At 53.4% G+C, this 26,522-nt stretch overlaps 2 protein-coding genes across 5 annotated transcripts; one reads left to right on the top strand and one right to left on the bottom strand.

Annotated features, from left to right (window-relative positions):
* The first annotated feature begins 7,910 nt into the window (after positions 1–7,910).
* On the top strand, positions 7,911–12,809 carry CTSF (cathepsin F). 2 transcript variants are annotated; one of them, XM_077862534.1, is made up of 14 exons: positions 7,914–8,203; positions 8,442–8,540; positions 8,817–8,901; positions 8,994–9,055; positions 9,180–9,255; positions 9,831–9,944; positions 10,064–10,212; positions 10,301–10,397; positions 10,477–10,557; positions 11,223–11,342; positions 11,422–11,486; positions 11,586–11,676; positions 12,104–12,162; positions 12,244–12,809. In XM_077862534.1, exons 1-14 carry the CDS (start codon positions 7,994–7,996, stop codon positions 12,316–12,318), a joined length of 1,383 nt encoding a protein of 460 aa, XP_077718660.1. In that variant the 5' UTR covers positions 7,914–7,993; the 3' UTR covers positions 12,319–12,809. The 2 variants fall into 2 exon arrangements, with proteins under 2 accessions (XP_077718661.1, XP_077718660.1); XM_077862535.1 differs by lacking the exon at positions 12,104–12,162 and having other exon boundaries at positions 7,911–8,203; positions 12,224–12,809.
* Positions 12,810–12,944: 135 nt separating this feature from the next.
* On the bottom strand, positions 12,945–26,465 carry ACTN3 (actinin alpha 3). 3 transcript variants are annotated; one of them, XM_077862519.1, is made up of 21 exons: positions 25,663–26,463; positions 21,780–21,894; positions 21,487–21,606; positions 21,084–21,170; positions 20,919–21,006; positions 20,369–20,447; positions 20,203–20,284; positions 19,406–19,491; positions 19,005–19,097; positions 18,341–18,571; positions 18,078–18,225; positions 16,859–17,009; positions 16,184–16,292; positions 15,952–16,092; positions 15,504–15,686; positions 14,957–15,091; positions 14,683–14,862; positions 14,147–14,293; positions 13,994–14,059; positions 13,319–13,477; positions 12,945–13,236 (listed from the first exon to the last, which is right to left on the bottom strand). In XM_077862519.1, exons 1-21 carry the CDS (start codon positions 26,077–26,079, stop codon positions 13,078–13,080), a joined length of 2,976 nt encoding a protein of 991 aa, XP_077718645.1. In that variant the 5' UTR covers positions 26,080–26,463; the 3' UTR covers positions 12,945–13,077. The 3 variants fall into 3 exon arrangements, with proteins under 3 accessions (XP_077718645.1, XP_077718644.1, XP_077718646.1); XM_077862518.1 differs by having other exon boundaries at positions 13,994–14,293; positions 25,663–26,465; XM_077862520.1 differs by lacking the exon at positions 25,663–26,463 and adding an exon at positions 22,565–22,686 and having other exon boundaries at positions 13,994–14,293.
* Positions 26,466–26,522: the final 57 nt, after the last annotated feature.

The raw sequence follows: 26,522 nt of genomic DNA, 5'->3' as shown, positions 1-26,522 counted from the left end.
AAAAAAAAAGGACATGGGACAATTCTTGGTGATGTGGGTCTGTCCGAAACGTTAAAGGACATTAGGAATCTCTGATCCCTGTCTGCTAAGGACAAGATGAGCCCCATCAATGTGATAACCAAAAACACCCCTACAAATTTCCAACTCCAAATTTCCAGGGACAGTAGATTTCCCTCTGAGACCTCTGGTATGGTAAAAGCCCAAATGCCCACGCTTTGCTTTGTTGGTCTACCTTTCTCAGGGCCCCTCCCAAAGACTTGGGTTTCCACACTCTTAACTTCTCATCCCTCCCTTTAAGATTCTCCCTGCAAGTGGTTTTTGTTTTTGTTTTTCTTTTTTTTCTGGAAGGTTAGAACTGATGTGATATTTTTTTTTTAATTTTTTTCTTTTATTTATTTATGATAGGCACACAGTGAGAGAGAGAGAGAGAGGCAGAGACATAGGCAGAGGGAGAAGCAGGCTCCATGCACCGGGAGCCCAACGTGGGATTCGATCCCGGGTCTCCAGGATTGCGCCCTGGGCCAAAGGCAGGCGCTAAACCGCTGTGCCACCCAGGGATCCCCTGATGTGATAGATAATATAGTTTTGAAATATAGGTGAGGTTTGGTGGGGTGAGGTCCAGAGCCCATGGCCAGGAAAGAAGTCTTGAGATGTCTTTGATGCAAAATGTATACTCCAAATGGAGTATTAAAGCACAGGGATAGGGCCTGTGGGCAGAAAGAGCTGCTGCCCCAGGGTTGTGAGGGGTGACTGATTATATACTTGGGAGTTGGGGGTAGGGAAAAAGTGAGGTTTTCTTTTCTTTTTTAGTTTTATTGATTTATTTAAGAGAGAGTGAGTGAGAGCACATGAGCAGGGGCAGAGGGAGGGTGAGAAGCAGGCTCTCTGATGAGCGGGAAGCCAGATTCAAGGCTCTAACTTAGAATCCTGGGATTGAGCTGAAGGCAGATGCTTAACTGACTGAGCCACCCAGATGCCCTAAAAAGGGAGATTTTCAAAAGAATTTTTGTATGCTACAAAATATTGGAGGCCTTGCCATTGTCAAGTTAAGGTTGTTTCTCCCTCAGGCAAAGCATTAATGTTAAGACAGTTGGGAGTTTCCTTCTGGAAGTTAGTTTTTTTGTTTGTTTTAGATTTTATTTATTTACTCATTATTTACTCATGACACACAGAGAGAGGCAGAGACATAGGCAGAGGGAGAAGCAGGCTTCCCATGGGGAACCTGATGCAGGACTCAATCCCAAGACTCTCGGATCACAACCTGAGCCAAAGGCAGACGCTCAAACCACGGAGCCACCCGGTGCCCCTGGAAGTTAGTTTATTGATAAAAATGTTTTTTTCGGGATCCCTGGATGGCGCAGCGGTTTGGCGCCTGCCTTTGGCCCAGGGCGCGATCCTGGAGACCCGGGATCGAATCCCACGTCGGGCTCCCGGTGCATGGAGCCTGCTTCTCCCTCTGCCTGTGTCTCTGCGCCTCTCTCTCTCTCTCTGTGACTATCATAAAAATTAAAAAAAAAAAAAAAAAAGTTTAAAAAAAAAAAAATGTTTTTTTCTTGTAAATCACTACGACATTTGTAAACTGAGGGAGACAAAGGTCTTGCTGGACTATGATTTCTATTGGTTAACCATGTTTTTCCATCCCTTAGCATTAGGACAGCCAGGAGCGCCTGAGAGGTGTCCCACATATCCTACCTGGGGGTGGGTGGTGGGTGGGGTGTCAGCTTGATCTTTGCCCTCAGTCTGCCTTCTGTTTCCTCATCATAAATGAGGTGGATTTCTATCTTTCTATTTTTACAAAGAAACTCAGAGAGGTGAAGTAACTTGCTCGTAGTCACAGAGCCAGTCTGAAGTGGCAGAACCGGAATTAGAATGGATCCACATAAGTCAATCTGACTCTACAGCCTGGGATCCTGCCCTCTCTTCTAACCTCATGTCACTGTCTTCTGTCTCCCAGTCCCGGAAGATTCTGTTACCATGGAGAACCGAGGCTTTAAAAACTGCAATGTCTCACTTTATTAGGTAAAATTTTTATGAGGTGTCCTCCATTCTCAAAAGTCAGGAGGTGGGTCTGAGGGGTCTGGAATGTATTCAGACCATAGAGCTGTTAATCGTCATTCTCATAAATCAGGTCAGCATTTGCAGAAGGAAACCCTGCTGTTTGCTCCCTTGCCCCAGAAAGGTCAGTTCCATCCGGCCATGACTTAGGTATTGCTCCGTCTCCTAGATATTTTCATTTCTAGGTAGCACTTGCTTCAGTATAAATGGTGCAGACCTTCTCAGACCCCAGTGGCAGGAGAGAGTGAAATAAACTCCTTAGGCTGGTATCTAGGAATGAGCTGCAAGTAGCTGCTATTCCTTCCTTCCTTCCTTCCTTCCTTCCTTCCTTCCTTCCTTCCCTTCCTCCTTTCCTTTCCTTTCCTTTCCTTTCCTTTCCTTTCCTTTCCTTTCCTTTCTTTCTTTTCTTTCTTTTTTTTTTTTTTTTAGCAGCTGCTATTTCACTGAAAACTCAGGTCCTAAAAGATGTGCTGCAAATATTACACACCATCTCAAATATTTTGGGGGCATGCCCAATAAAACATAAATTTATTTATTTATTTATTTATTTATTTATTTATTTATTTATTTAAAACATAAATTTAAAATGAACTTCATCTTAGTGTAGAAAGTGATGTACAAAGGCAGACTTTTTCAAACATGAGTACTCCTAAGATTCACCACATATTCCAAACTCCTTACCTGGACTTCCTGAAGCACAACCTGGGATCTTGCTCTGTCAACTCTTCCCCCTCTCTCCCCCACTACTCTGTCCCCTGGTGACCAAGACCTTAGTCTATTTGGCTGGCTTGGATGAACAATGCTTCCCTTTTGACTCTGGCTTTCAATGGCCCTGGGGGGTCCGCAGAGGCCAGTTTGAGAAGGAGAATCTTTGTTGGTATTAGAACTGGATTCAGGGGGCAGCCCTGGTGGCGCAGCGGTTTAGTGCCGCCTGCAGCCCGGGGTGTGATCCTGGAGGCCTGGGATGTAGTCCCACATCAGGCTGCCTGCATGGAGCCTGCTTCTCCCTCTGCCTGTGTCTCTGCCTCTCTCTCTGAATAAATAAATAAATCTTTAAAAAAAAAAGAACTGGATTCAGGGACTCCTGGGTGGCTCAGCGGTTGAGCGTCTGCCTTTGGCTCTGGGTGTGATCCCAGAGTTCTGGGATCGAGTCCCACATCGGGCTCCCTGTGAGGACCCTGCCTATGTCTCTGCCTTCTCTCTGTGTCATGAATGAATAAATGAATGAATGAATGAATAAAAAAATAAAATCTTTGGGAAAAAAAAGACTGGATTCAAACTCTGCTTCCTTTAGTTACTATTTCTGCAACTTGAGAATTTTTTTTTTTTAAAGATTTTATTTATTTATTCATGATAGTCACAGAGAGAGAGAGAGAGAGAGAGAGAGAGAGAGGCAGAGACACAGGCAGAGGGAGAAGCAGGCTCCATGCACCAGGAGCCCGACGTGGGATTCGATCCCGGGCCTCCAGGATCGCGCCCTGGGCCAAAGGCAGGCGCCAAACCGCTGCGCCACCCAGGGATCCCTTTTTTTTTTTTTTTTTTTTTAGAATTTTTTTTTTTTTAAAGATTTTATTTATTTATTCATGATAGTCACAGAGAGAGAGAGAGAGAGAGAGAGAGAGTATTTCTGCAACTTGAGGAAGTTACGGATTCTCTTGTTGCCTGTATTTCCTGTCTCATGGGGCTGTTGTGCTAATGCATGAATGTGGCAAGGACATTGAGGCCTCAGATGTAGTTAGTGCTTGCTAAATGTTAGCCATTATTTTTACTGTGGTTAATATTTTTGTGCACCAGGCACTCCTCTGGGAAATGCCTGTGGCAGGCAGACACTAAGGTGACCCCATGATCCCAACCTCCTGGTATCCACATCTTGGTGTAGTCTCCCTTGTAGAGGCCACTTTTAGGCAAGAGGCTTAAGCAAAAGAATGTAGAAAGGGCCCACCGCGACCCCCACCAACCAACCAATGAGCTGAATAAGAACTGGCTCATTAGGCGACCTACCTCAAAATATCCATAGGCTTCAACTGACCAATGGGCTACTTACAATCAGACACAGTTACCAAGAGAGAAAGTCCCCATACCTCCTCACCTGCGTCCTTTAAATGCGACCATCAACCACTGCCTCGTTGCTGTCTCTGCTTTGCTGTCCTGTCCTCCACTCCCTTGCCATATTCAATAAAGTGTTATCTCCTTTGTTCAGCCTTGGGTGAATTCTTTTACTGCGCACCCTGGCTTCTACACCATCAGTTGCCCCACACTTGGGGACCCTATTTGATAGGGAGAGACACCACATTTCCCCCTCCCCTTGGGTGTGAGAGGGATCTGTGGCTTGCTTCCAAAACCAATGGAGTACACCACGGAGCATGGCAGAGGTGATATGTGACTATGTGTACGTGGTTATTTCACACAAGATTGTAACATCCTCACTTTCCCTTGCTGGCTTTGGAGGAAGCAAGTGGTCATGTTGGTAAAGCCCAACATTGTCAAACATTGAGGGCAACTCATAGCCATCAGACAGCAAACAACTGAGGCCTCAGCCTGGACCTGAACATTGAGTTTCCAAGCAGATCTTCCCCAGGCCAGCCTCCCAGGACACTGTAGCCTGGGCCATTCATTTTGCAGTAATGTTTCACACAGTAACAGATAACAAATACTCACCCCTCACCTTCCAATCTCTTTACTCCTGAAATTCTCTCCTCTTTCTCCTGAATCTTCAACATATTCCTTTCCATTTGGCCATTCACACCAACCCATAAGCATGCTCTAGTATTTGCCATCTTAAAAATTACTGTCCCAATGCCTCTTCTCTGGCTAGTTATCACCTTGTTTCTCTACTCCTCCAGGGCAAAACTTCTTGACATCCTTGTCTCCAGCCATTGTCCACATTTTTCATATCCTCCCTCAGCTTACCACTCAGTGAGGTCTCCAATGACTTACATGTCACCCAATCCAAAGGTCCCATGGCATTCGACACAGTCAGCCACTTCCTCTTCCTTGAAATACACTCTCTTCGACATCACCTTCTCAGCCTTCCTCCCTACTCAATGTCCACTTCTTCCCAGTCTCCACAGCTGCCTCCTTCTTTCCTATTCAGCTTCTGAATGTTGGCATGCCCTGGGTTTTGAGGCAGATAGGCCAGGTCCAAGGACCCAGAGGCGGGCTCCTGCAGGACCAGCCAAGTGAGTCCTTGGCTTCACATAGAATGGAAATCAAATGTGAGCCAGCAAGAGGTGAAGGCAGAGTTCACTGAAGATATAGAGAGAACAGATACAAATGGAGTGTCCATGAGACTCTGAAAGGAAAGAAGCATGAATCTTTGTTTAGGGGCCTGGAGTTTTTATTGATGGTGGTTTGGTGTACACGTCCTCTCAGGTATCCAGGAACTGGTAGAACAAGGATGAGTGTTCAGGGGTCCTCTACAAGTCACATATGCCCTGGAGCCAGGGATCTAGGTGGCAAGGTGTTTAGAGTCAGGGGTCTTGGAGAAGTTTATGACCTTACCCAGTAACTCCTTAGATATTATCTATTGTGCTGGAAGACTCCAAAGATATTATCATTGACTCCTTGATCTTCACCCAGAGGACATACAAAAGGCAGTGTCAGGCAGGGGTGCATGCAGAGAAGTATGGAAAGGAGAAAAGAAAAAAAAATCAGCTTTTTCTCTCATGGGGTCCTCTCAATTCCTCTGTCTTGGTTTCAGTTTCCTCACTTGGAATATTTGTTTTCTAGGGTTGTGAGAATTGCCCAAGGTAACAAAGGTATGCCTTAAATATTCCTCTCTCCTCCCTCCCCCACTGCACCATTAATTATAATTATGCTCTCTTGCCTCACTCTGCTGAAAAAACTAGTCACCTTCTTCCCTAGACACTTTTCAGGTGGCTCCAGGGTCCAGAGAGCAAACTTTAAGGAAGATGATTGTTTCCCACAAAGGCCAATGTGGATCTCCAGAAACCCGAATCTAAGAAAAGTCCACTGCCTTTGCTGATAGAAATCCCTATTTTTAATTCATTCAGTCTCAGACCTTCCAGGAGATGAAATGCATGTGGGAGCATGGGTATGTGACCTCCCATAGACATAGGTAGGGTGCCTGGGTCAAACACAGCAGGCATTTCTAAGATTCTTTTTTTTTAATTTTTTATTTTATTTATGATAGTCACAGAGAGAGAGAGAGAGGCAGAGACACAGGCAGAGACACAGGCAGAGGGAGAAGCAGGCTCCATGCACCGGGAGCCCGACGTGGGATTCGATCCCGGGTCTCCAGGATCGCGCCCTGGGCCAAAGGCAGGCGCCAAACCGCTGCGCTACCCAGGGATCCCCATTTCTAAGATTCTTTTGCCATGACCACGACTGGCCATAGTCATACTATTTATCCTTCTAGAAAGTGATGTTATGCATTAAATGAAAGTTGGGTGACATCACGCCCAAGCCAGGGCATGCCAAAGGAGTCATTAAGTCATTCAACAAACACCTATTAAGTAGGTATTACATGTAGCAGGGCACTGTGCTAGGTGCCGAGGAAGTGACAGCGAGCAGGACAATAAGATCCCTGCCCTGACCAGTTCCTGGCTTACTGGAAGACAGCCACAAGTGAAAAGGAAATTGCAGCCCAGTGTGAGAGGAAGTGTGAGAGGAGCCAGGCATCTAGGAGTATAGCAGCAGTGGCAGCTAGCCCAGCCAGGGTCAGTGGGGGTGGGTAAGGGATGGTTTTTCTGGGGGGGGCGTCCTCTAAACTGTGAACTGAAAGGTGTCTGGGAAGTGGGCGGAGGGAAGAGCGGTGTGAGGTTTCCGAGGTGTGCAAGAGCTTGAACTTCTCAGGAGATGCAAATAGAGGGACGCTGGCATTTCAAGTGCACAGCAGGGTGAGGACAAACTGGACTTTACTCCAAAACTTTGTATTTAGAAAGCAGTATTAAGGACCTGGGATTTTTTCCAGTAAGAGACCCGGGGGGGCGCCCTCAAGAGCCTAACTTGAGGAGTGCATAGCAGGGAGAGAGAAGCACCTGCTGGAATCCTTCAGGGCATCTCCTCTCAGACCTCAACCGGGATGGAGCTCAAAGCCGGCTCTGGTTTGGCTTCAGCACTTATTTCTGAGTAGCTGGAAAGTCACTTCATCTTTTTAGATCTCTGCTGCCCTAACAAGTCAGGCTTGTGCTGGGTGAGCTTTATTATTAGTTCTCCACACTCTGTAAACCCAAATTAACCCTCCATCCCCTTCTGGGATTTCCTCAATTCCCTTAAACTCTCTCTTCCCGGCTGGGAACACCTTGCAGGACAATTTCTCTTTCTCGTCTGTCTCTCCACTAGCGTCTGAACTCCAAGCAGGCAGCACTATGCCCGATGTATCTGTTCATGCATCTTCTTGCTAGGCCCTGGAACACAGCTGTGAAAGCTTGAATAAACCAAAGAACAGTCCCTACACCGGACACCTCGCTTTAGCTGTTACCGTGTGCCCTTGCGTGTTTGTGTTAGATCCTCACAACAGCCCGAGGCACTACCAAGTCCCAAGTGCCATTTTGCTGATGAGCCAAGGAGCCTCAAAAGAGGCCGTCAAGCTGTGAACCCAAGCTCTAAAACCAACCAACCAAACCAGTTAGTTACTATTGTCATTCTCAAGCCAGCTTCCTTTCCCCTCCCTAAACAGCTCCAAGGCCTAAGAGGATTATTCCAAGATTGCAGCTCGGCCCACGTGTCCACCGACCTGCCGCAAGGCTGCAGGGTACCCACCCCAGGCCTCCCCTCCCCCTCCCCCTCCCCCCCCGGCGCGCCCCACGTGCCTCGCGTAAATAAGCGGGTGCGCAGGCGCACGGGGCCCGCGTCCATTGGCCGGCGCCCTGCTGCCCCGGGAGCAGGGGGAGGGACGCCGGCCGCTCTGGCCGCGGGCTGCTCCGCCCAGTCGGTTGGTCGGGACCCCGGCTTCGCCCTCGCCCTCGCCCTCGCCATGGCACCTTGGCCGCTGCTGCTGTCGCTGCTGGGGCTGCTCCTGGGCGCCGCTCCCGCCCCGCCCCGCCAAGCAGCCGACGCGCAGGCCCGGGAGGCGGCGTACCCGGAGCTGCTGGGGCCCGCCCGCTTCGCCCTGGAGATGTACAACCGCGGCCGGGCTGCGGGGAGGCGGGCGGCGCTGGGGGCGGTGCGCGGCCGCGTCCGCCGGGTGAGAACGCGCCAGGGGTGGGGCCTCACGGGGCGTGCGTGAGGCGGGGCGGGGGGCTGGGTGGCTGGTCCAAAGGTCGGGAATTTTGGCCTGGGCCAGGGGTGAGGGCGTTGGACGCCCGAGAGACGAACTTCTGGTGATGGGGAGAGGGAAGGGGGTTACGGCGGGGCTGTGGAAAGGATGGGCTGCGGGGGTGGGGGGGGGTAGATGTGCCTGCCTCACCCGCCCCTTCATCCAGGCGGGCCACGGGTCGCTGTTCTCCCTGAAGGCGACCCTAGAGGAGCCTCCCTGCAACGACCCCACGGTGTGCCAGCTCCCTGTGTCCAAGAAAACCCTGGTAAGTGATAGGGCTCCTGTGATTCCCTGCCCTCATGAGAAGTCTGGGTCAAGAGGAGGCAGCAACTACCTCACCCTGAGTCACTTCCCAGGCCCTTAGGGCCAGAAATTAAAATGCTTTAAGAGCGGGGGTGACAGAGTGCTGGTTTTGCCTCATTCTGCACTTGTGGGGGTGATTGCTCTGGAAGTGATCTTCACACAAGGATCTTCCAGTTCCATCTTGCCAAGGCCTTGCTCCCATCCCAGCCCCGAGACTGGCTTCCTCCTCTCCTTCCAGCTCTGCAGCTTCGAAGTCTTAGATGAGCTAGGAAAACACATGCTGCTGAGACGGGACTGTGGCCCAGTGGATACCAAGGTTACAGGTGCTGGGATAGCCCAAGGATACTGGCATAGTTCAGATCAGACTTCACTCGGGGTTCAGCCTTGATTTCTTCTCTGTTCCAACCCTATTCAGATGACAGAAATGAGACTCTGAGTTCAGTCCTTCCACTGTTGAACAAGGACCCCCTGCCCCAGGTGAGGAGCCCATCTCCATCTGGTTAGCTGGTTGTTGCTTTATTTCCCCCTTTCCGTCACCCTGGCCTGGACTTCCTGGTCAGTGTGAGAAGGATTTCTTGTAAAGATCCCTGTGCCTTTCTAGGATTTTTCAGTGAAAATGGCTTCAGTCTTCAAGGAGTTTGTTACCACCTATAATCGGACTTATGAGACAAAAGAGGGTAAGGATCCAGCCTTGGCTGTACTTGTCCCAGTCAGATCAGGACCTTCTCCCCACTTGGTACCTTGGTGCTGGGGAGGGGAAGGACACAAGAGGCAGTACATCCTTTCAAGGATCCCTTAAATCCCCCAAGTTCTTGCCCAGCCTTGCAGGATTGGACAGTTACCTGGCCCATTCTTGCATCTGATTTTCTTGGACAGGAAGCACGGGGTCTCCATCAGTCTGGATAGAATGGGATGGGGCAAAGGCCAGATTTTCTCTGCTGGTAGTCTTTTCCCATGACCCCCTGTCTGAGGATGCCCTTTGGAGCCCATTTTGGTTTTGCCTTCACTCCTGGGATACCATCACTTCAGTGTGGCCCCAAAAGTTATTTCCACCTCCCACTCATCACTTGCAGGTCTGGACCTCCCCCTGCCCCAAGCCCTCCCCCAGAGTTCTGTCCTTGGAAAGAGCTTTAGGCCTGATCCAGAGCCCACCTACTTCCCAGAGAAATCTGTGCTTGGTAGTCCCAAGTACCTCTCCTTTTATGATCTGCCTAGGGTCTAAGTCTTTCCTCTCCTGCTCCTTGGTTCTCAGAAGCCGAGTGGCGCATGTCTGTCTTTTCCAACAACATGGTACGAGCACAGAAGATCCAGGCACTAGACCGTGGCACAGCTCAGTATGGGATCACCAAGTTCAGTGACCTTACAGGTAGAAGTAGTGGCCAGAGCCCTCATGGAGCCTGAAAGAGTCAGGGTCTGCTCCCAAGGCTCCTGATCAGGGCTGCCTTATACTCTTAGCCTCCATCCCCTGCTCACTTTTGCCCACAGAGGAGGAGTTCCGTACCATTTACCTGAATCCACTCTTAAGAGAGAACCATGGCAAGAAGATGCGCCTAGCAAAGTCCATTAGCGATCATGCCCCACCACCTGAATGGGACTGGAGGAGTAAGGGGGCTGTCACCAAAGTCAAGGACCAGGTTGGACCCCTAAGACGCAATGGCAGGACATGAGGACTGCCCTGGGGTTGGGAGGGTACCCAGCCCTGATCTTGCCTGTCTCTTGCAGGGCATGTGTGGGTCCTGCTGGGCTTTCTCAGTCACCGGCAATGTGGAGGGCCAGTGGTTCCTGAAAGAGGGGACCCTGCTCTCCCTCTCTGAGCAGGGTGAGCATCCCATTCTACACCCCTGTCCCCAGCCCAGCCCCTCCAGAGGGCTCCTCAGGACCAGCCTTCTGTCTCCTAGAGCTCTTGGACTGTGACAAGGTGGACAAGGCCTGCCTGGGTGGCTTGCCCTCCAATGCCTACTCAGCCATAATGACTCTGGGTATGCATTCATGGGATCAGAAGGGGTGGTGGGAGTCACGTGAACTGGGTTCCGGTCTCAATGCTAATCTTTAATGAAGACATTGAACAAATCAGCTCTTTAGGAATGTTTTGAGTATTAAGTAAGGAGATAATACCTAAAGCTCTTGGTGCATAGCAGAGGGTCTTGGTATTTTTGTAATACCACTAAACCAGGTAGCAACACACCTCACCCTTGAGAGGAGGTATTGACTTAAATTGGCAATTTAGTTCAGCAGTGGGCTTCAGTGGCCCAAGGATGAAAGATTGAGGGACTGAGGTGGCTGTACAGCGACTGAGAGCCTGCAGGGGTCTGGGCCAAATCAGGAGCAGAACTGAGTAGGACGAGCAAGCCAAAGTGAAGAGTGCCAGGAGTGCTGGGATGAGTAAGGATCAGAAAATGAGAGTGGAGTTCCATCTCAGCCACATTTCTCACTGGTTACTCCCTCAGCCCCCTTAGTTTCTGTGTTGTCATCTCTAGAGGGAGGCTGTTGTTCAGAGTGCATGGCCTTGGTCTGGGATGGATGGGGACCTTGAGACCTCACAGAAGGGGCTGGGTATAGCCCTTGGCCAGGAGAAGATGAGTGTAGGGTACTCGGGGGTCTAGATTTTCTCTCCCTACCCTATCCCACACCCACCATTCCCTAGGAGGGCTGGAGACCGAGGATGACTACAGCTACCAGGGCCACTTGCAGGCCTGCAGTTTCTCTGCAAAGAAGGCCAGGGTCTACATCAACGACTCAATGGAGCTGAGCCAGAATGAGCAGAGTGAGTAAGGGTTATGGTGGGGACAGGCCAGGTGGGGCTGGGCCTGGGTGTCCCTGACACTGTCCCTCACCTGTCTTAGAACTGGCAGCCTGGCTGGCCAAGAAGGGCCCCATCTCCGTTGCCATCAATGCCTTTGGCATGCAGGTAAGGCCTTAGCTCTGCTGCCCCTGCCCAACTCTTGCCAACTCCCTTCCTACTTGACCTTGGAGGTGTCCCCTTACTCTTTATTCTTCCCACCCCCAGTTCTACCGCCATGGGATCTCCCACCCACTGCGTCCCCTCTGCAGCCCTTGGCTCATCGACCATGCTGTGCTGCTTGTGGGCTATGGCAACCGTGAGTTCCACAGACCCCCTCTCTGCCCATCCACCTCAGATCACAGAGGTTGGACCACAGCATTTCAGGACCTCTGGAGGGGGAAGTTGAAGGAATGCCTGGGAACCCTCTCCTTACCTCTGCTTCAGGCTGTGGGCCAGGCCAGAGTTATCCACCCCCTCTCTGGGTTGGAAGGCTGAGGCAGTGGAAGGTTGAACTGTTACAGATCAATCATCTGCTAGAGGCGGGTGGCTGGGTGCCCCCCGCTAAACACCAGAGCCACATCAGGTCTCCAGGAGGCTCGTAGGTGGGCCTGTCTTGCTTTCTGCTCTTTTTCTAGTACCTGTCACAGTAGGCCACAGCAGAGATTGGGAGAGTGCAAAGTGCTGGGGGCCCCGATTGGAGAATCGGGGGCCCCTGACCCCCTGCACTCCGCACTGCTTCCCAGGCTCTGGCATACCCTTCTGGGCCATCAAGAACAGCTGGGGCACTGACTGGGGTGAGGAGGTGAGTCTTGTTTCCTTGGCCCTGGCTCTCCAGTCACATCTTGCCCTCCTGTCCTCACCAGCCCACCTACCATCCCTCCAGGGTTATTACTACTTGCATCGTGGGTCTGGGGCCTGTGGTGTGAACACCATGGCCAGCTCGGCAGTGGTGAACTAAGGAGCACCAGCGCAGGACCTGGTGCTGACCAGAGCCACCTCTTCCTCAGCCTGGCTTGCACGTCCAGGCCCTTTCCCAGGAGGCACAGCTGACTGAGGGCCAGGCACCGGGTACCTCAGGGTGAGCAAAAGGAACTGGGCGAGGGCAAAGCCCCTACCCCCTCCACCCCACTCCTACCCTGAAGCTCCCCAACTGCACCTTTGTTGACTTGTGGTAGCTAGGAGGCTCTTGAGATGAAGGATGATGTCCTGGCAACTGAGGCTGGGGCCAGAACCTTGGGCTTGAGTAAGGAGCAGGTGGGAAGAAAATGTTCTGGTCTTAAACCCAGCTCTGTCTTCAGCAGGCTCTGGCTTCCTTCGCTGGCTTTCCTCTTTCTGATGCTATAAATTTTCTGGTACCCCTGGATCTAGGGACAGTGTTTCCTTACATATCTAGAGAAACTATTGTAACCACCTTTTTCTAACAGCAATAAAGAGGTGTCCTAGGCTCCAGTGTGGTGTGAATGCTCAGTACCTACAGGCAAATAAGGGTGGTAGGGACTTCAGGAGGGTTAAGGGTGGGCAGCTGGTCCTGTCCAGGAGCCTGAGGGCCCAGCTTCTGCTTCAGGAACAAAAAGGAGATAGGGAGAAGCTCACGGATGGGTCTTTATTCAGAGGTATGTAGCAGGCTGTTCTCTGAGGCCCTTGCCCCAAGGGATGGATGGGATCATCCAGAGGGAGTTCCCTCTCTCCGAATCGTTTAGAGTCTTAGGGGTTGAGGTCAGAGGTCACTCTCCCCATAGAGGGCACTGGAGAAGGCCACGTAGTCCAGGGCTCCAGGTGGAGCCCCAGAGCCCTTGTAGGGTGCCATACGACGGATGCAGTACTCGGCCTGCTCAGCAGGGAGCTCCCGCCGCAGCTCTTCAGGAGTGATGTAGTTCTGGGGGAGAGAAGGTTATTGAGGACACACAGATTCTGTTCCCTGTCCCAGCACGCTAGCCCCCTCACCGCCTGGGGCTCACCTTATCTCCTGCCAGGATCTTGAAGGAGGCCACAACTTGCTCAGCTGTGTCAGTCTCAGCTGTCTCTCGGGTCATGAAGTCGATGAAGGCCTGGAAGGTCACGACGCCGGCTGCGTTGGGGTCCACCATGGTCATAATTCGTGCAAACTCTACTTCTCCCTGCAGGGACAGAGGCCAGACACCACACACATGGGTGCTAAAGCCAGAAGGCTCCTCGTGTCCCCTCATGGGCTCTGTCCAGCCTTGGCTTGACAACCCCAGTTACAAAGTCCTCTCTTCTCTTCATGGGCTATGTCGCAGCCTTAGGTCTGGCTTTATGGGAAGTTCTTTCTACTAAACTGAAATCTGCCTCCTGCCCCTGGCAATGCCCCTGTTGCCCTTCTTTGGTCCTGACCTTTTTTTCTGGAGTTCTCTGTAGTGCTGTTTTTCTCTGGGTTGCAAGTTCAGACTTTCAAGTCACATACAACCAAGTCCAAATCCTAGCTGTGTCCTTGAGCAAATTAATTTGCCTCTCTGAGCCTTTGACAGCCCTGAGGCAAAGTGTAATTCTCCCAGCCCCAGTGGGAGTGATGGGGAAATGAAAGGCACGTGAAGGTGGGAGAGATACAGTAGGTGATCATGATACAGGAGAGAGATGCTGATGGGACTCCTGTGATGCAGGTTGGGGGCACTCACCAGATCATAGCCCATGGAGATGAGGCAAGCCCGGAAGTCATCAGGCTCCATCATCCCGTTCCGCTTCTGTAGTGCATGAGTGCATATCAGACTTGGTCCTCCAGCCCCACCAGCCCCCACATCCACCGCCCACAGAATTGGGCCCTCGCTGACCCGGTCAAAGTGGTTGAAGGATGCCCGGAACTCGTTGAGCTGCTCCTGGCTCAGGCCCTTGGCATCTCGGGTCAGTACCTGGTTCTCCACTTCATTGATGGTACGGGCAATGGAGGTGAGCAGCTGCTCCCAGCCTACGCGGATGTGCTGGGGGGACAGGTAACAGGCCAAGTCAGTACGTGGCCAGTGCCCTGGCCACTAGTTCCAGCTTTACTCCCAATCTGCTGTGTGATGCTGGGCAAGTCTTCCACCTTATTGGGCCTTTGTCCCTATCTGGAGGTTCCACTGAGGACTTAATTTTGTATTAAGCGTTGTCAACCAGTCATGACCAATCCTGGCCTGGCTTTAGACCAGTATGTGACTCTAAATGGGTCACCTTCCCTCGCTGAATCTCAGTATCCCCATAGGCACACTGGGGGACTTGGCCAAGCTGAACTGGGCCCCTCCTGGTGCATGCATGATGTGTCCAGCTATGGCTTCCCTGGGCTTCCCCAGACAGGGCCATCTTCCCGCCCTTCTAAGCAGGTGAGTCCCACCTCCATGCTGTAGACGGTGTGCTTGTTGTCAAACACTAGGCTCTCCTGCAGCAGCTGGTGGTCACCCTCCAGCCGGTCAATGTTGCTCTTATAGTTGATGATGTTCTGCTCCTGTTGCCGCAGTCCAGCCATCTGTTCCTCCAGAGAGCCAGCCATCCCTGTGGCTAGGCGCCCCACCTCCTGTAGGGGACCCAGGCAGGATGGGAGCTCCCAGCTCCCTGTGGCCCGGCCCTGGCCTCCCTCGCCCAGATTGACCCCACCATCCAAGCCGTACCTCCACCTTCCCCTGGATCCAGGGCCCAACAGCATTGGCTTGAGCTGCGAACTGTCGCCGGAGCCTCTCATTCAGCTGCTGCCGGGCAAGCTCTTCCTGCAGGGTCTGGTCACGGCTGGGCACCAGCTTTCGGACCTGGGAAGAAGGGTGCTTGTGCCTGGGGCCACTGAGCCAGATGACAGCTTTGAGGGGAGATAGGCTCCAACCCCTAGAGTAGTCCCTGCTACTGTCAGCCAAGACGAACAAGCTCTTGGGCAAGTCACCTGACCTCTTTAGGCTTGTTTTCTCATTTGTAAAATGGGGCCGATGATACAACTGTAATTTCAGTTGTTTTATAAAGATGTCCATACCCCAGGCTTAATTCTACTTCACATCAGGCCTGATAGAAAAATGCTGTTACAGCCAATTTACAGATGGAGCCGTGACAGGCAGGGTGGCTTATCCAGTGCCCCACAAAGGCTGTGACAGATCCCAGATCCGTAGCTTGGGACAGCTGAGGTTTCGGGGGCTGGGGGGGAGGCAGGAAGAGGTCAGAGGCAGCACTGACCATGTCCCACTTGGTGTTGATGTCCTGTGGTGTGAGGTTGATGTAGGGGTTGGTGGAGCTGGGCCGCAGTCCATACGTTTGGCAGATCTTCTGGATCTCACCCTGGATACCGAGGATTGCTCCTCGCTCTCGGTCAGCCTCTGGCAATGTAGCCTTGAATTGCTCATGTGCAGTCAGCAGGCTCTGGGAATGACAGGCGGGCAGCATTAGCCGGCAGCCTTCACTTCCCACAGGCAACAGAAAGGGCAGCAATGTGCTACAGGCCAACCAGTGGGTCCACAGCAGGGCTGGCTCAATGCAGGCCTCCTGTCTCCCAGCCTAACATTTGGGAACTGGGGTTTCCCTCCGGTCCTCAGTCCCCAGGAACCCAAAGAAAGGGCTGACAGGATTCTAGGCCAGCTTCCCTATCACCCCATCCAGCCCCCCACACTGGAACCCCCGCATCCACCTGGGTTTCCTCCACTGAGTGCACCAGCCACACGTCCTGCAGGTCCTCCACGGCACCATCCAGCCAGTTGTTGAAGGGCGCTGCCCGACGGGCAAACTCCAGTTGCAGCTGGTCAATGGTCTCCAGGAGCTTCTCCATCCGCTAAGGGCCATGGGGATAGTGAGTCAGCAGCCTGCCCAACCCTCACCAGCCTCCAGTCTCCAGCCCTCAGCCCCCTGGCCCCCAAACCCACTTCTAGCGCATCCCTCCTCTTCTGGGTCAGCGTGCCCAGATTGTCCCACTGGTCGCAGATGGCCTGGCAGCGGCTATTCACCGAGGCTGCCTCATGGTAGTCCAGCTCACTGGGGACCAGAAAGGGGATAATGGAGGGGTCAGACCACAGCCTAGATTTCCTCCTGACTGCCTTCCTGGGATACCCCAGGTGGTGAAGGCGCCAGGGAGCCAGGGCAGGTGTGGTTGAAGGAGAGCATTCCTGGGAGGTGGAGATAAGGGTTCCAGTGCATTCCTTGGGTAGGGGCGCTCGCGGGCCCACAGCTTCAGTCCCCAGCGAAGTTTGGATGAGGGTGGTGGGATTGTGCGAGAAGGGGCGGGTTTACAGGAGGAGGCGGGGAAGCCAGGGCTGCCGGGGAGATTTTGAGCTAGCTGACCAGGGCCCGGAGTCGAAGGGGACGGTCACAAAACGGGTAGGTCACGGGGGTGGGGCAGGCGGAGCGCCGGTAGAGTGTGGGTCCCACGATAGGGATGGGGTCACGGGAGGAGGGTCGGATCAAGTGGCGATGGGGAAAGATGGGACACCAAGGCGGGGTTCCTAAACTGAGGAGGGCAGTGGGGAGCAGAGCGGGCGAGGGGCGAAGCCAGGTAGGGCAGTTGTCACCGAGCGGCGGGCCCAGCAGCGGACCACGCCTACTTGAGCTCCTGGGCCAGCGCGGCGATGTGCTCCACGCGGTCCTGATGCGCTGCCAGGTCGCTCTCAAAGGCCTCGTGGCGCCGCAGCAACGCCCGCACCTCCTGCAGGGAGGCCGACTCGTAGTCGCGCTGGCTCAGCATATCCTCCTTCCCTACTCGGAGAGAGGCCCGGCTCGGGTCACCCAGCGGCGGCCGCGGCCGGAGCCAGGGGTTCCAGCCAGGCTGAGAGTCCTTATCTGTGAAATTGCAGGTGATGACACCTGCCCAGGGGGTTTGTTCTGCGATGCCAGGGTGATAAAATTAAGTGAAGCTCCTGCTCCTGGGTATGACCCGTAAATGACGTCAGCGTCCCTGACTCTGCAAGTCTCAGGGTGGTCCTTGGTACAGTTGGGGTATTACTGCATAGCGAACTACCTCCCAACGACTCTACACCCAGTGAGCTCCGACCTGGTTTCCTTTGCTCACCAGCTTCCACAATGCCTGGCACAGTGCCTGGCACTTGGTAGACCTTCTAGGAATATTTGTTGGATGAATAAATGATGAATGTAAAAGCGCTTTGAGAACGAATTACCATTATTTCTCAAATAAAATCATAATAATAATTATTATTATTATTGAGGGCCACTGCATTTTGCAGAGAAGCTAACAGGTTTAAAGATTCGGAAACCTCAGAGTCCCATAAATAGCTATATATTTAAGGAATTCTTGCTGTAACAAACCACTGTTATCCTTTATGCCTATAATCCACTATTAACGTTTGTCTGTTATTTATAGGCAGGGATCATTTATTTGTAGGATCAAAATCCCTGATAGAATACAGAATGAAAAAAAAAAAAGAATACAGAATGAATGTTTTCATACAGAGCAATATATTTGACTCATGCAGTGTTTTGCCATCAGCATGGTCTGAGCCTAACGTTCCTGCTGTTAGGCTTGGGGACCCACCTGCTATAGGTACAAATAAACGACAGATTAATCAGAGCTGAGCTACAGAAGGCCAGAGCCAGGAGACAGGGGCTCAGGTTTACAGATGAAGAAACTGGCCCAAAAAGGAGCAGTGACTTGGTTGCACAGAAAGTCAGAGTGGGTCTAGAAAACGAGTCACTACCTTCCTGGCAGAACACTTCTCCTGACCCTGTACATTCCGCCAGGACGCCCCCTCCACGCACCCATACCAGTCTCTACCTCAGGACAGACTCAAGCCCATGAGGTGTTCCTACCCCGGGTCCAGGCTTCATGCAAGGAGGCTTTCTGCTGGAATTTCTCAGCCAGGTGCTGGAGCCGCTGCAGGCGCCGGATCTCTGAGAGCAGCCAGTCCTCATAGCCCTTCTCTACTTGCTCCAGCCCACGCCATGCATTGGCGATATCCTGTGGGGCAGGCAGAGTTGCCCTCCATCAGGGTTTGCCCATTGTACAGATGGGGCCAATGTCACCCCGAGGATGTGGGCAGAGCAGGGGTCACTCTACCCCTGGCCTGGCTCACCGAGACGAGCTTGCCCTCGGAGGGCATGAAGGCGGGCCGGTGGCTCAGCCGCAGCTTGGTCTGCAGTGTATTGAAATTGATCTCCAGCTGGCACTTCTCCTGCACTCGGGGTGGCTTATGCAGGCGCCGGTAGTCCCGAAAGTCCTCCAGCTTGCGCTGCATGGCACTCATGCTGGGCTCGCCCACACGGTTCTCCAGCCATGGTATGGTGCGACGGATCCATTCCAGCAGCTGCCAAGGCCAGGCAGGTACAGTGCAGAGAGTTCTGAGCTGGCCTGCTCACCCCACCTACCCCTCTCCACCCATACTGGGGCTGTGGCCAGAAGGCCAGGCCTCAAGCAGAATACAGGTCCCCACTCATCAGGGAAGGAGTAGGGTAGTAAATGTTCTAGTCCAGGGGCCTGTGAAGGCTGGCACAAAGCAAAGAGCCATGCGACTGCTCTAAATATGGGTGAATGGATAAAGGATGAGTGGATGAATGAATGGTGAGTGGATCCATGAACAACCAGGAGCCTGGACAGGCAGAAGGGGCAGGAGATGAGTGAAGATGGCAGGAGGAGGTGGGAGGAGGCCAAGGCCCCTCTAAGGTGAGGGGAGCTCTGCAGGCCCAGGCCTGGGCTAGCCAGGGTCAGGAGAGCACAGGTATGGGAGGCTTCAGTCTCACCTCACTGGCAAGCTTCTCGTACTCCTCCATCAGCTTCTCGTTCTCCTGGTTCACAGCCAGCACCTTGCAGATCCTGTTGGCAGCTGTCTCTGCCTATCATTGGAGTTGAAGAAAGTGGGCACTAGAACGAACTGCTGCAGACACCCCAACTCAGCCTTCCTCTGTAAAGCCCTTAAAACCTGGGTCCAGGCAAGTAGGGGAGCACATCTTTTTGGATGAGGAGGGAGCTTCCAGGCCAGATGCCTCTGCTCCTGAATTCCCCAGAGACTGAGGATATGCAGATGGGACAGTGGCATTCTCACCCAACGGGGGGCCAGCACCTCCAAATGTGAGGATGCTGCCAGGGTTAGGTCCCTTGGTCCACAAACCCAGCTCGGGCAGCAGCAGCGGCGACCCCCTACCTGCTCAGCCCCGGCAAAGGCATGGTAGAAGCAGGAAACATAGGTCATGATGGCCTTTTCATCAGGCTTTGGGGTGTTCACGATGTCTAGGGGACAGCAGTGAGGTATTTATTGGCTATTGGCCAAAGCCAGGCTTGGGGAACAGACTCATGCCCCTAACCAGGTAGAGAGCTCCCTTGAGACGGGAGGGGTAGAGACACCTAGTCACAGCCACCAGCTGCCAGCTACCCCAAATCCAGTGTCTGCTTCTTCCCTGAAGCCCTCTCTGATCACCCTATGGCCCAGTAACTGTCCTGTATGGGGTGAAAAAAGCGTGAGGGAGCAGGTGTGGGAGCAGACTCTACAGCCCCCGAGAAGCACAGTGCCTGGTGTGTCTAACATCCCATCACTCTGGGGCCATCTATCTGTCTTTTCCCCCAAGATCTCCTCATCCATTGGTACCCACACATCCAAGTACTCAGAAAATGTTTACTGCCTCAACTCACTAAAGCCTTGCTCGGCCAAAGGGACAAAAGGCATGACCTGCCCCTAAGGAGCTCCTATGCTCCCAGGTGCCCCTAGTATAACTGAGATGTGAGGCTGAGGGTGGTGCCATTAGGAGAGAGACAGGAGAGGCAGGGGCGCAGGATAGAGGGCTCCTGGAGATGGGGGCCTGGGACAGGAAGGAGTTTTACTAGAGGGTGGGCTGAGGGGGAGAGCATTCCAGGGGAGGGAAGAGCAGGGGGCAAAGGGGTGAAGATTGGACCATGTTTCTAGTCAATGAGCAGAGTCCTCGGCTGTGTGGGGCTCCCTCTCACCTTCTGCATCCAACATCCTAGGGATGTCCAAGTATTTCTCTGCAACCTCGAAGGCCGTGTTTAGATTGCCAATGGGGTCATCCTAGGTGGGTGGGAGCAGGGGAGGTGAAATGTCAGCTGAGGGCCAAGGTTGAGGAGTTGGGGCTCGGAGGCGGCAGAGGCCTACCTTGCGTAGTTTGGCATAATCGATGAGATCGGGGCGGTGTCGGTGGATGAGAGCACAGAGGGCCAAACCATCCTTCCAGCTGGACAGAGAGAAGGGGAGTCAGGCCTGGATTCAAGCTGAGGCTCTGTCCTACCCTCCCTCCAGGAGCATCCCCATCAGGACAGTAAAATGGAGTAGTCTAAACTCCTTGGCTTGGCATCGGAGGCCCTTCATTACCAGATTTGGACCACCTCCTTCAAGCTCACCATGATTCCTTCATATACCCTGTCCTTGGGCCACACCAGTGTCTGGATGGTTCTGGCCTCTAGGTTTTTGTTCACAAGGGTCCCTCTGGCTGGAATGCCACTCCAGGGACGTCTCCAATGTACTCCCTCAGGGATCCTCCCTCACCCTCTTGGACTCGATTCAACATCGACTGAGCCCTCCTCCTCTCAGACACTGTTCCGGGAACTTGGCTGTGGTGGCCCCACTCCTGGGGCTAGTGGCAGGGCCTGCTCTGTGCCCCAGAGCCCAGTAGAAGCGCGAGTGCTGTGCTGACTGGCTGACAGACCTGGTGTGGAAGTTTTGCACGTTGACGTTGCGGTACGGAGCTGTCTTCCGCTGGCACCACAGGAGCAAGCCTTCCTTGGCAGAGGTTTCTGGGTGGAGATGGGGAAAAGTGTTAGCTGGGGAGGGGTCTGGGCCCTCTCACCCTACGGGCTTCCTCATCACTTACCCTCCACAGAGATGTCCTGGATAGCAAAGCGAAGGATGATGGTCCAGATCATGCCCAGGGTCATCTTCAGGTTCCCGTCAACAATCTCTGTAGGGTGGGGAATGCGGACAGATCCCATCTGGCATTCAAGGCCTATACTGCCTCAGTTGCCTTCCTCCCTGCTCCATTCTTTGGCCCTTGTCTCCCATGCCAGAGCTGGTACCCAATAAGTGTTCAGTCATGGAACACCCACCAGTGCCGGGTCCTGTGCCAGCACTTCAGGTTCATTTGCCCCTTAACGGTCCCTCCCATGAAGCATGGATGGGTAACCCCTCAATTGAAAAGATAGGGTCCCAGAAGTGACTTGCTGACACCAGGACCACCCTTCAAGCCCCTCCCAGGCCTCTTCCTGCCACTTCCTCACCTTCAGCACCAATGGACACCAGCTTAACCCCCTTGCTGGCAATGAAGTCCAGGGCCTTGTTGACATTGGCAATTTTGTGGAAGCGCATCTTGCCTTTGTCTGGCCTAGGTAGCCTCTCTCCTGGGTGTAAAAGGAGAGGTCAAGGGTCAAAGGTCACAAGAAGCTGAAGACATTGTCCTCAAACTTCCCATTCCCCCACCATGTCCCCTCCAACACCCGGCTGTCATGTTCCCCCTACCTCTCTGGATTCCCCTAGGTCCTGGGGTCCCTGTGCATTGATTTGCCCTCCTCACCTGAAATGACCTCCAAGAGCAACATGAGTTTGAGGCCATTGCGGAAATCCTCCTCTATGTTTTCAATCTGGGTGCCAGCCTTGCGCAGGTGTGAGTTGCACCAGGCAGTGAAGGTCTGGAGGGCAGAGAACAGCACTCAGACCCTAGCACTAGGTCTGGGGGACAACAGGGACATCAAACCCCAGGCCCCAGCCACTGGCTTGCTCTGCATCCAGGACCAGTCCCTTTTTCTCTCTGAGCTTTCGTTCTCCTGGAGAAGAAAAAATGGGCTCTAGGGCCCACACCAGCCCCAGTTGGAACTTGGGGCATGTCAGCTTTGGCCAGTCTCAAGTACTGGAGGGGGATTTGGAAAATTGCAAAGTGTATGCTCCAAAGTGTGGGACCCTCTGACACACAAGGGCCAATACAGGGTGATTGCACCCTTCTAAAACCTGAAAAATTCTGGACTGTGCACCAGTGTTACTGTCATCTCAGCCCCACTGACATCCCAGGGCTATTGTGAATTGGCCTCCAAGTAGAACACAAGGGTACAAGAGCTTTGCCAGTCGCGAGGGACCAGCTGGGCACAAGGACCAGGCTGACCTAGGTCCTGGAGGTGACTGCCCTTTCCCTCTCCCTAGAGTCAGCTCCAGCCTCAGCCTCCATCTGGGATGGGAGGGCTGCTATGCAGCTCTGTGTTTACTGGGAATGGAGGTGACCTGCAGCCTGGTACGCAAGTTCCACTAATCCACCAAGCCTTCAAGCCCATCAGCTATAGAGTCCTTGATAGAGTCTATACTACTCACTCTGTGACCTGGAGCATACCCTTTGCCCTTCCTTGTGCTCAGTCTCCCCATCTGTACAATTAACTGGCCAGACTTCATGATGTCCCAGGTCCTTCTTCCTCTGATTTGGTAGGATTCTAGAATTCAGAGCACTCCCCCCCAACAAAGAAATTAATCCTGGGAGATGGCCCTGGAAGTCTTTTGGAATTATTTCCCTCAGCCAGCTTTTCAGCTGCCCTAGAAGGTAGACTTGAAAGATGATGCTTTAGGGGGATCCCTGGGTGGCTCAGCGGTTTAGCGCCTGCCTTTGGCCCAGGGCGTGATCCTGGAGTCCCGGGATCAAGTCCCACATCAGGCTCCCTTCATGGAGCCTGCTTCTCCCTCTGTCTGTGTCTCTGCTTCTCTCTCTCTCTCTCTCTCTCTGTGTGTGTGTGTGTCTCATGAATAAATAAATGGAATCTTAAAAAAAAGAAAGATGATGCTCTAAACTCAAGGGACTGTCATAAGGAGAGGGAGTGAGCTTCCTGTCACTGGAGGTATATAAGTGAGTGCTGAGCACTACTTGATGGGCCCCAAGCCCAGGAGAAGACAGTCTCTGTAGTTCTCTCCAACCATGGAGTCTGAGATGCTCTGGGTGTAAAATAAAGCAGGGGGAAATGCAAGACTGGGTGGGGCTCCCATGGTAGAGGAAAGGGCATTCTTTCATCTGACAAACATGACTTAATGAAATGTGATCCCTGCCCTAAAGGAGCTCACAGCTGATCAAAGAGTCGTGTTGGTTTGAGAAGTGCTAGGGGAGACTAGTGTCAGGGAAAAGAAGGAAAGCGTTCTTCAAATCATGTGGGCGATCTCTTGGGGAAGGCTAATATTTGATCTGAGCTACAATGAAAGACCAGGAATTATGCAGAGAAGGGCAGGCAAGGGCATTTCAGGCAGAGGCAGCCACGCAGGCAAGTACTCAGCAGTGAGAAACAGTTGCTAGGTTTGTGGGGTTACAGCTATCTGGGTGCCACTGGAATGAAGCTGGGGGTGTTGAGGTATAAGTGGTGAGAGGCGGGCCGGAGGGGCCGCAGGGGCCAGGTCATGCACGATCTTGGGTGCTAAGCCAGGGAATTTCAACTTGATCCTGAGGGCAACAGGGAATCAGGGAAGCTTCTGGGCAGAGGGAGGCGGGCAGAACTGTGTTTTAGAAAGCTCTTTCTGTTGGCAGAGTGGAGGCAAACAGCTTGGCAGAGCAGAAGAGAGAAGTGAGAAGCTGGCAACTGGAATGGGGGTGAGGGGGGAAGGGTGTCAGGAAGGGGAATGGGGTAAGGCCAGAGGATAGAAACACTCTTCCTTGCTGAAGTGTAAGCTTCCTGAGGCAGAGGCTTTATTTTGTTTCCTGCTAAAGTCCTGACACCTAACACAGTGCCTGGCCTGGGGTAGGACCTCCCTAAGAAATATTGAATGAATGTTCTTGAATGAAGTTGAATGAAGAGGACTCAGGCATCAGGCAGGAGCAGGAAGGAGTGCTCCAAGACACAGGGGTAGGGAAGGGGTAGGCAGGGGTAGGACGGGGCTGAGCTGAGTACAGAGATGCTCAGGTTGGAGGAGAAAGAAACTCAGACGGCCAACTTCCAGGGATGCTGCTTAGAGCATCTACGTTGCGCAACCGTTGAATGAATGGATGAAGTGGGAGGCTGTAGGCCGGGATGGAAGGGTATTCCTGATATTTTATTGAATGAGGAAGGCAAGTTACAGACTAGCATGTGTCTTATGAAGGGCATGTGGACTTGGATCTGAGAGAAATCTGGTGGGTGGAGTGGGGGTAGGAATTGTCACAGAGCAGATGGCAGCTGGAGCCAGGGGCAGGGATGACATCACCAGGAGACTGCCAGACCCAAGGACCGCAGCCCTGCTTGGAGACAGGTGCAGGAGGATCCAGAGGGGAGGCGTGTCACCCGGACCTAGTCAGCTGAGCCTCCTGGACTCTGGGGTCATCTCCTGTCATCTAACCCTGCAGAAGTGCTCTGATTCTAAATCCTAGGATTCTCAGATCCTGCAAATTCTACCGAGCACTCCTGTTCCCTGCCCTTTCCTGGAGTCACATACTGTTGGCAAATGCTCAGCAGGGTCCAATAACTTCATGGTGTCCTCCCTCTCCCTGGCCTGCCACTCCTCAAAGTCTCCTCACTCCAGACCGGATCATCTTCTCTTTTGGGAACCCAGGTGTCCTGCCCCCTCCACTTGGGAAAGTCTGGGAGTGAAAATAGATCAGGGAGGGGGCCTGAGTGCCCTACAAGGCTGGGTCTGGGCAGCAGCTGCTCATGTGCCCCATGCCAGCTCCCCCAAGGCGCTGCCTCAGCACAAAGTGTCCATCTGGCCAGAGAGTCAGGTTACTCTGTAAGGGGATCCAGGCTCCCCTCTTTCTTGACCTTGTGACCTTTTTAGCAGATTTAGGGCCCCTGGGGTGGGGAGGGGTATCTTGGGAAGGAGTGGGGGTGGGGCAAGCAGGGGGCAGGGGCAAGCAGGGGGCAAAGACCCTCAGGTTCGGGGGGAGGGGGGATCCTGTTTTCTGACAGTATATGATTTGGATCCTATCGCTGTCCCTTTCTGGGCCTCAGTTTCCTCATTTGACAGTTGGGATGGTGTGGCAATGAACCCCAGGGTAGGGAGAACAGAGAGGAGAAAGTAGGGAGGGTCTGAGAGGGTTGTCTACTCCTGCACATACCCAAGTCCAGTAGTTGCCAGCTGGAAGTCCTTAGGGTGGGATCTGGGATATTTAAGAGAGTCGAGGGGTCTGGGGAGAAAGATTCTTTTCCCCACACTCCCCAAACTTGTATCTCCTGGGCTTCACCCAATCCCTTTTGCTAGCAGAAGTGGGGCAGTGGGCCCAGGGTGATGAACCCTATGGGGCAGGGACCCCAGAAACTCTCCTGTTATCCTCAACCCCTCACGAGTTCTCCCAGCCCTCTCTTCCAGCTCTGGGAGACAGTGGAGGACTGGTGGGCAGAGCCCCGACTAGGTCGTGGAACTCTGGGTCAAAACGGGCTCTGCCCCCAACGTGCTGAGATGCCAAGGACAAACAGCTCGGGTTCCCAGGACTCAGTTTTGCCATCTGAAAATGGGTGAGCACTCACTTTCCGCTGCTGCTTCTCCCAGGCCGGGTCGAGCAGTAGGTCGCGGTCCCAGTCTTCCTCCTGTTCCATGTACTCGCCGCCCCCGCTGCCGCCCACGAAGGGCCCCTCCCCGACCCCCAGGCCCTCGGGCTGCATAACCATCATCATCTTGCTGGGGCTCCTGGCTCGCTCCGCTCCGCGCTCTCCAGAACACCCGGGCCGCGTTAAGTAGCGCCCGGCCCAGCCCCGGATCGGATTCGCGCTAAATATGGGGGAGGTGGGTGGGGCCGGATGGGGGCGAGGGCGTTTGGGTAGGGACCAGGCAAGAGGTTGCCCTGAGACCAGGGGACTGAAGGATTTGGGGGCGCCGGGGTGGATCCCATAGCGGAGATTCGGGGTTCCCGTTCCGGCTCCGCCTCTTGGGTGCTGTGTGACCATGGGAAAGCCACGGCCCCTCTCTGGTTCCTCATGAGTACAACGGAGATGACGATAATAATAGTGACTGTTGACCGCTACAAGCTGCCTCTTAGGCCTCCTCCTGACCCTCTGCCTGCGTCGCGCTGGTGGGAAACAGAGAGCCCTATCCCCATTTCACAGTCAGAAACACCGAGGCGCCGACCTGTTTGAATGTTTTCTGGGGTGACGGAGACACTCGAGCACGGGAAGGGGTTCCAGGCCAGCTGGATGGATGATGCAGAGCTATTAATATCGGGGCGGCTGGGGGCTGAGGGGGAATGTGCTGAGCCGGGAAACCCCAACGCCACCGAGACTGCAACTCAATCCTCCAAACCATCCAGCGAGGCCAGAGGGCGGGGCTTCTGCGGGAGGGGCGGGGCACCGCGGGTGGGCGTGACCACAATGCGCGGCCTTACCCGGCTCCA

This window comes from Canis aureus, chromosome 21, assembly GCF_053574225.1.
Source record: "Canis aureus isolate CA01 chromosome 21, VMU_Caureus_v.1.0, whole genome shotgun sequence".
In the NCBI taxonomy this organism is placed as follows: domain Eukaryota; kingdom Metazoa; phylum Chordata; class Mammalia; order Carnivora; family Canidae; genus Canis; species Canis aureus.
Note: the sequence above shows the minus strand (reverse complement) of the source record. Positions and strands in the feature narration are given on the sequence as shown.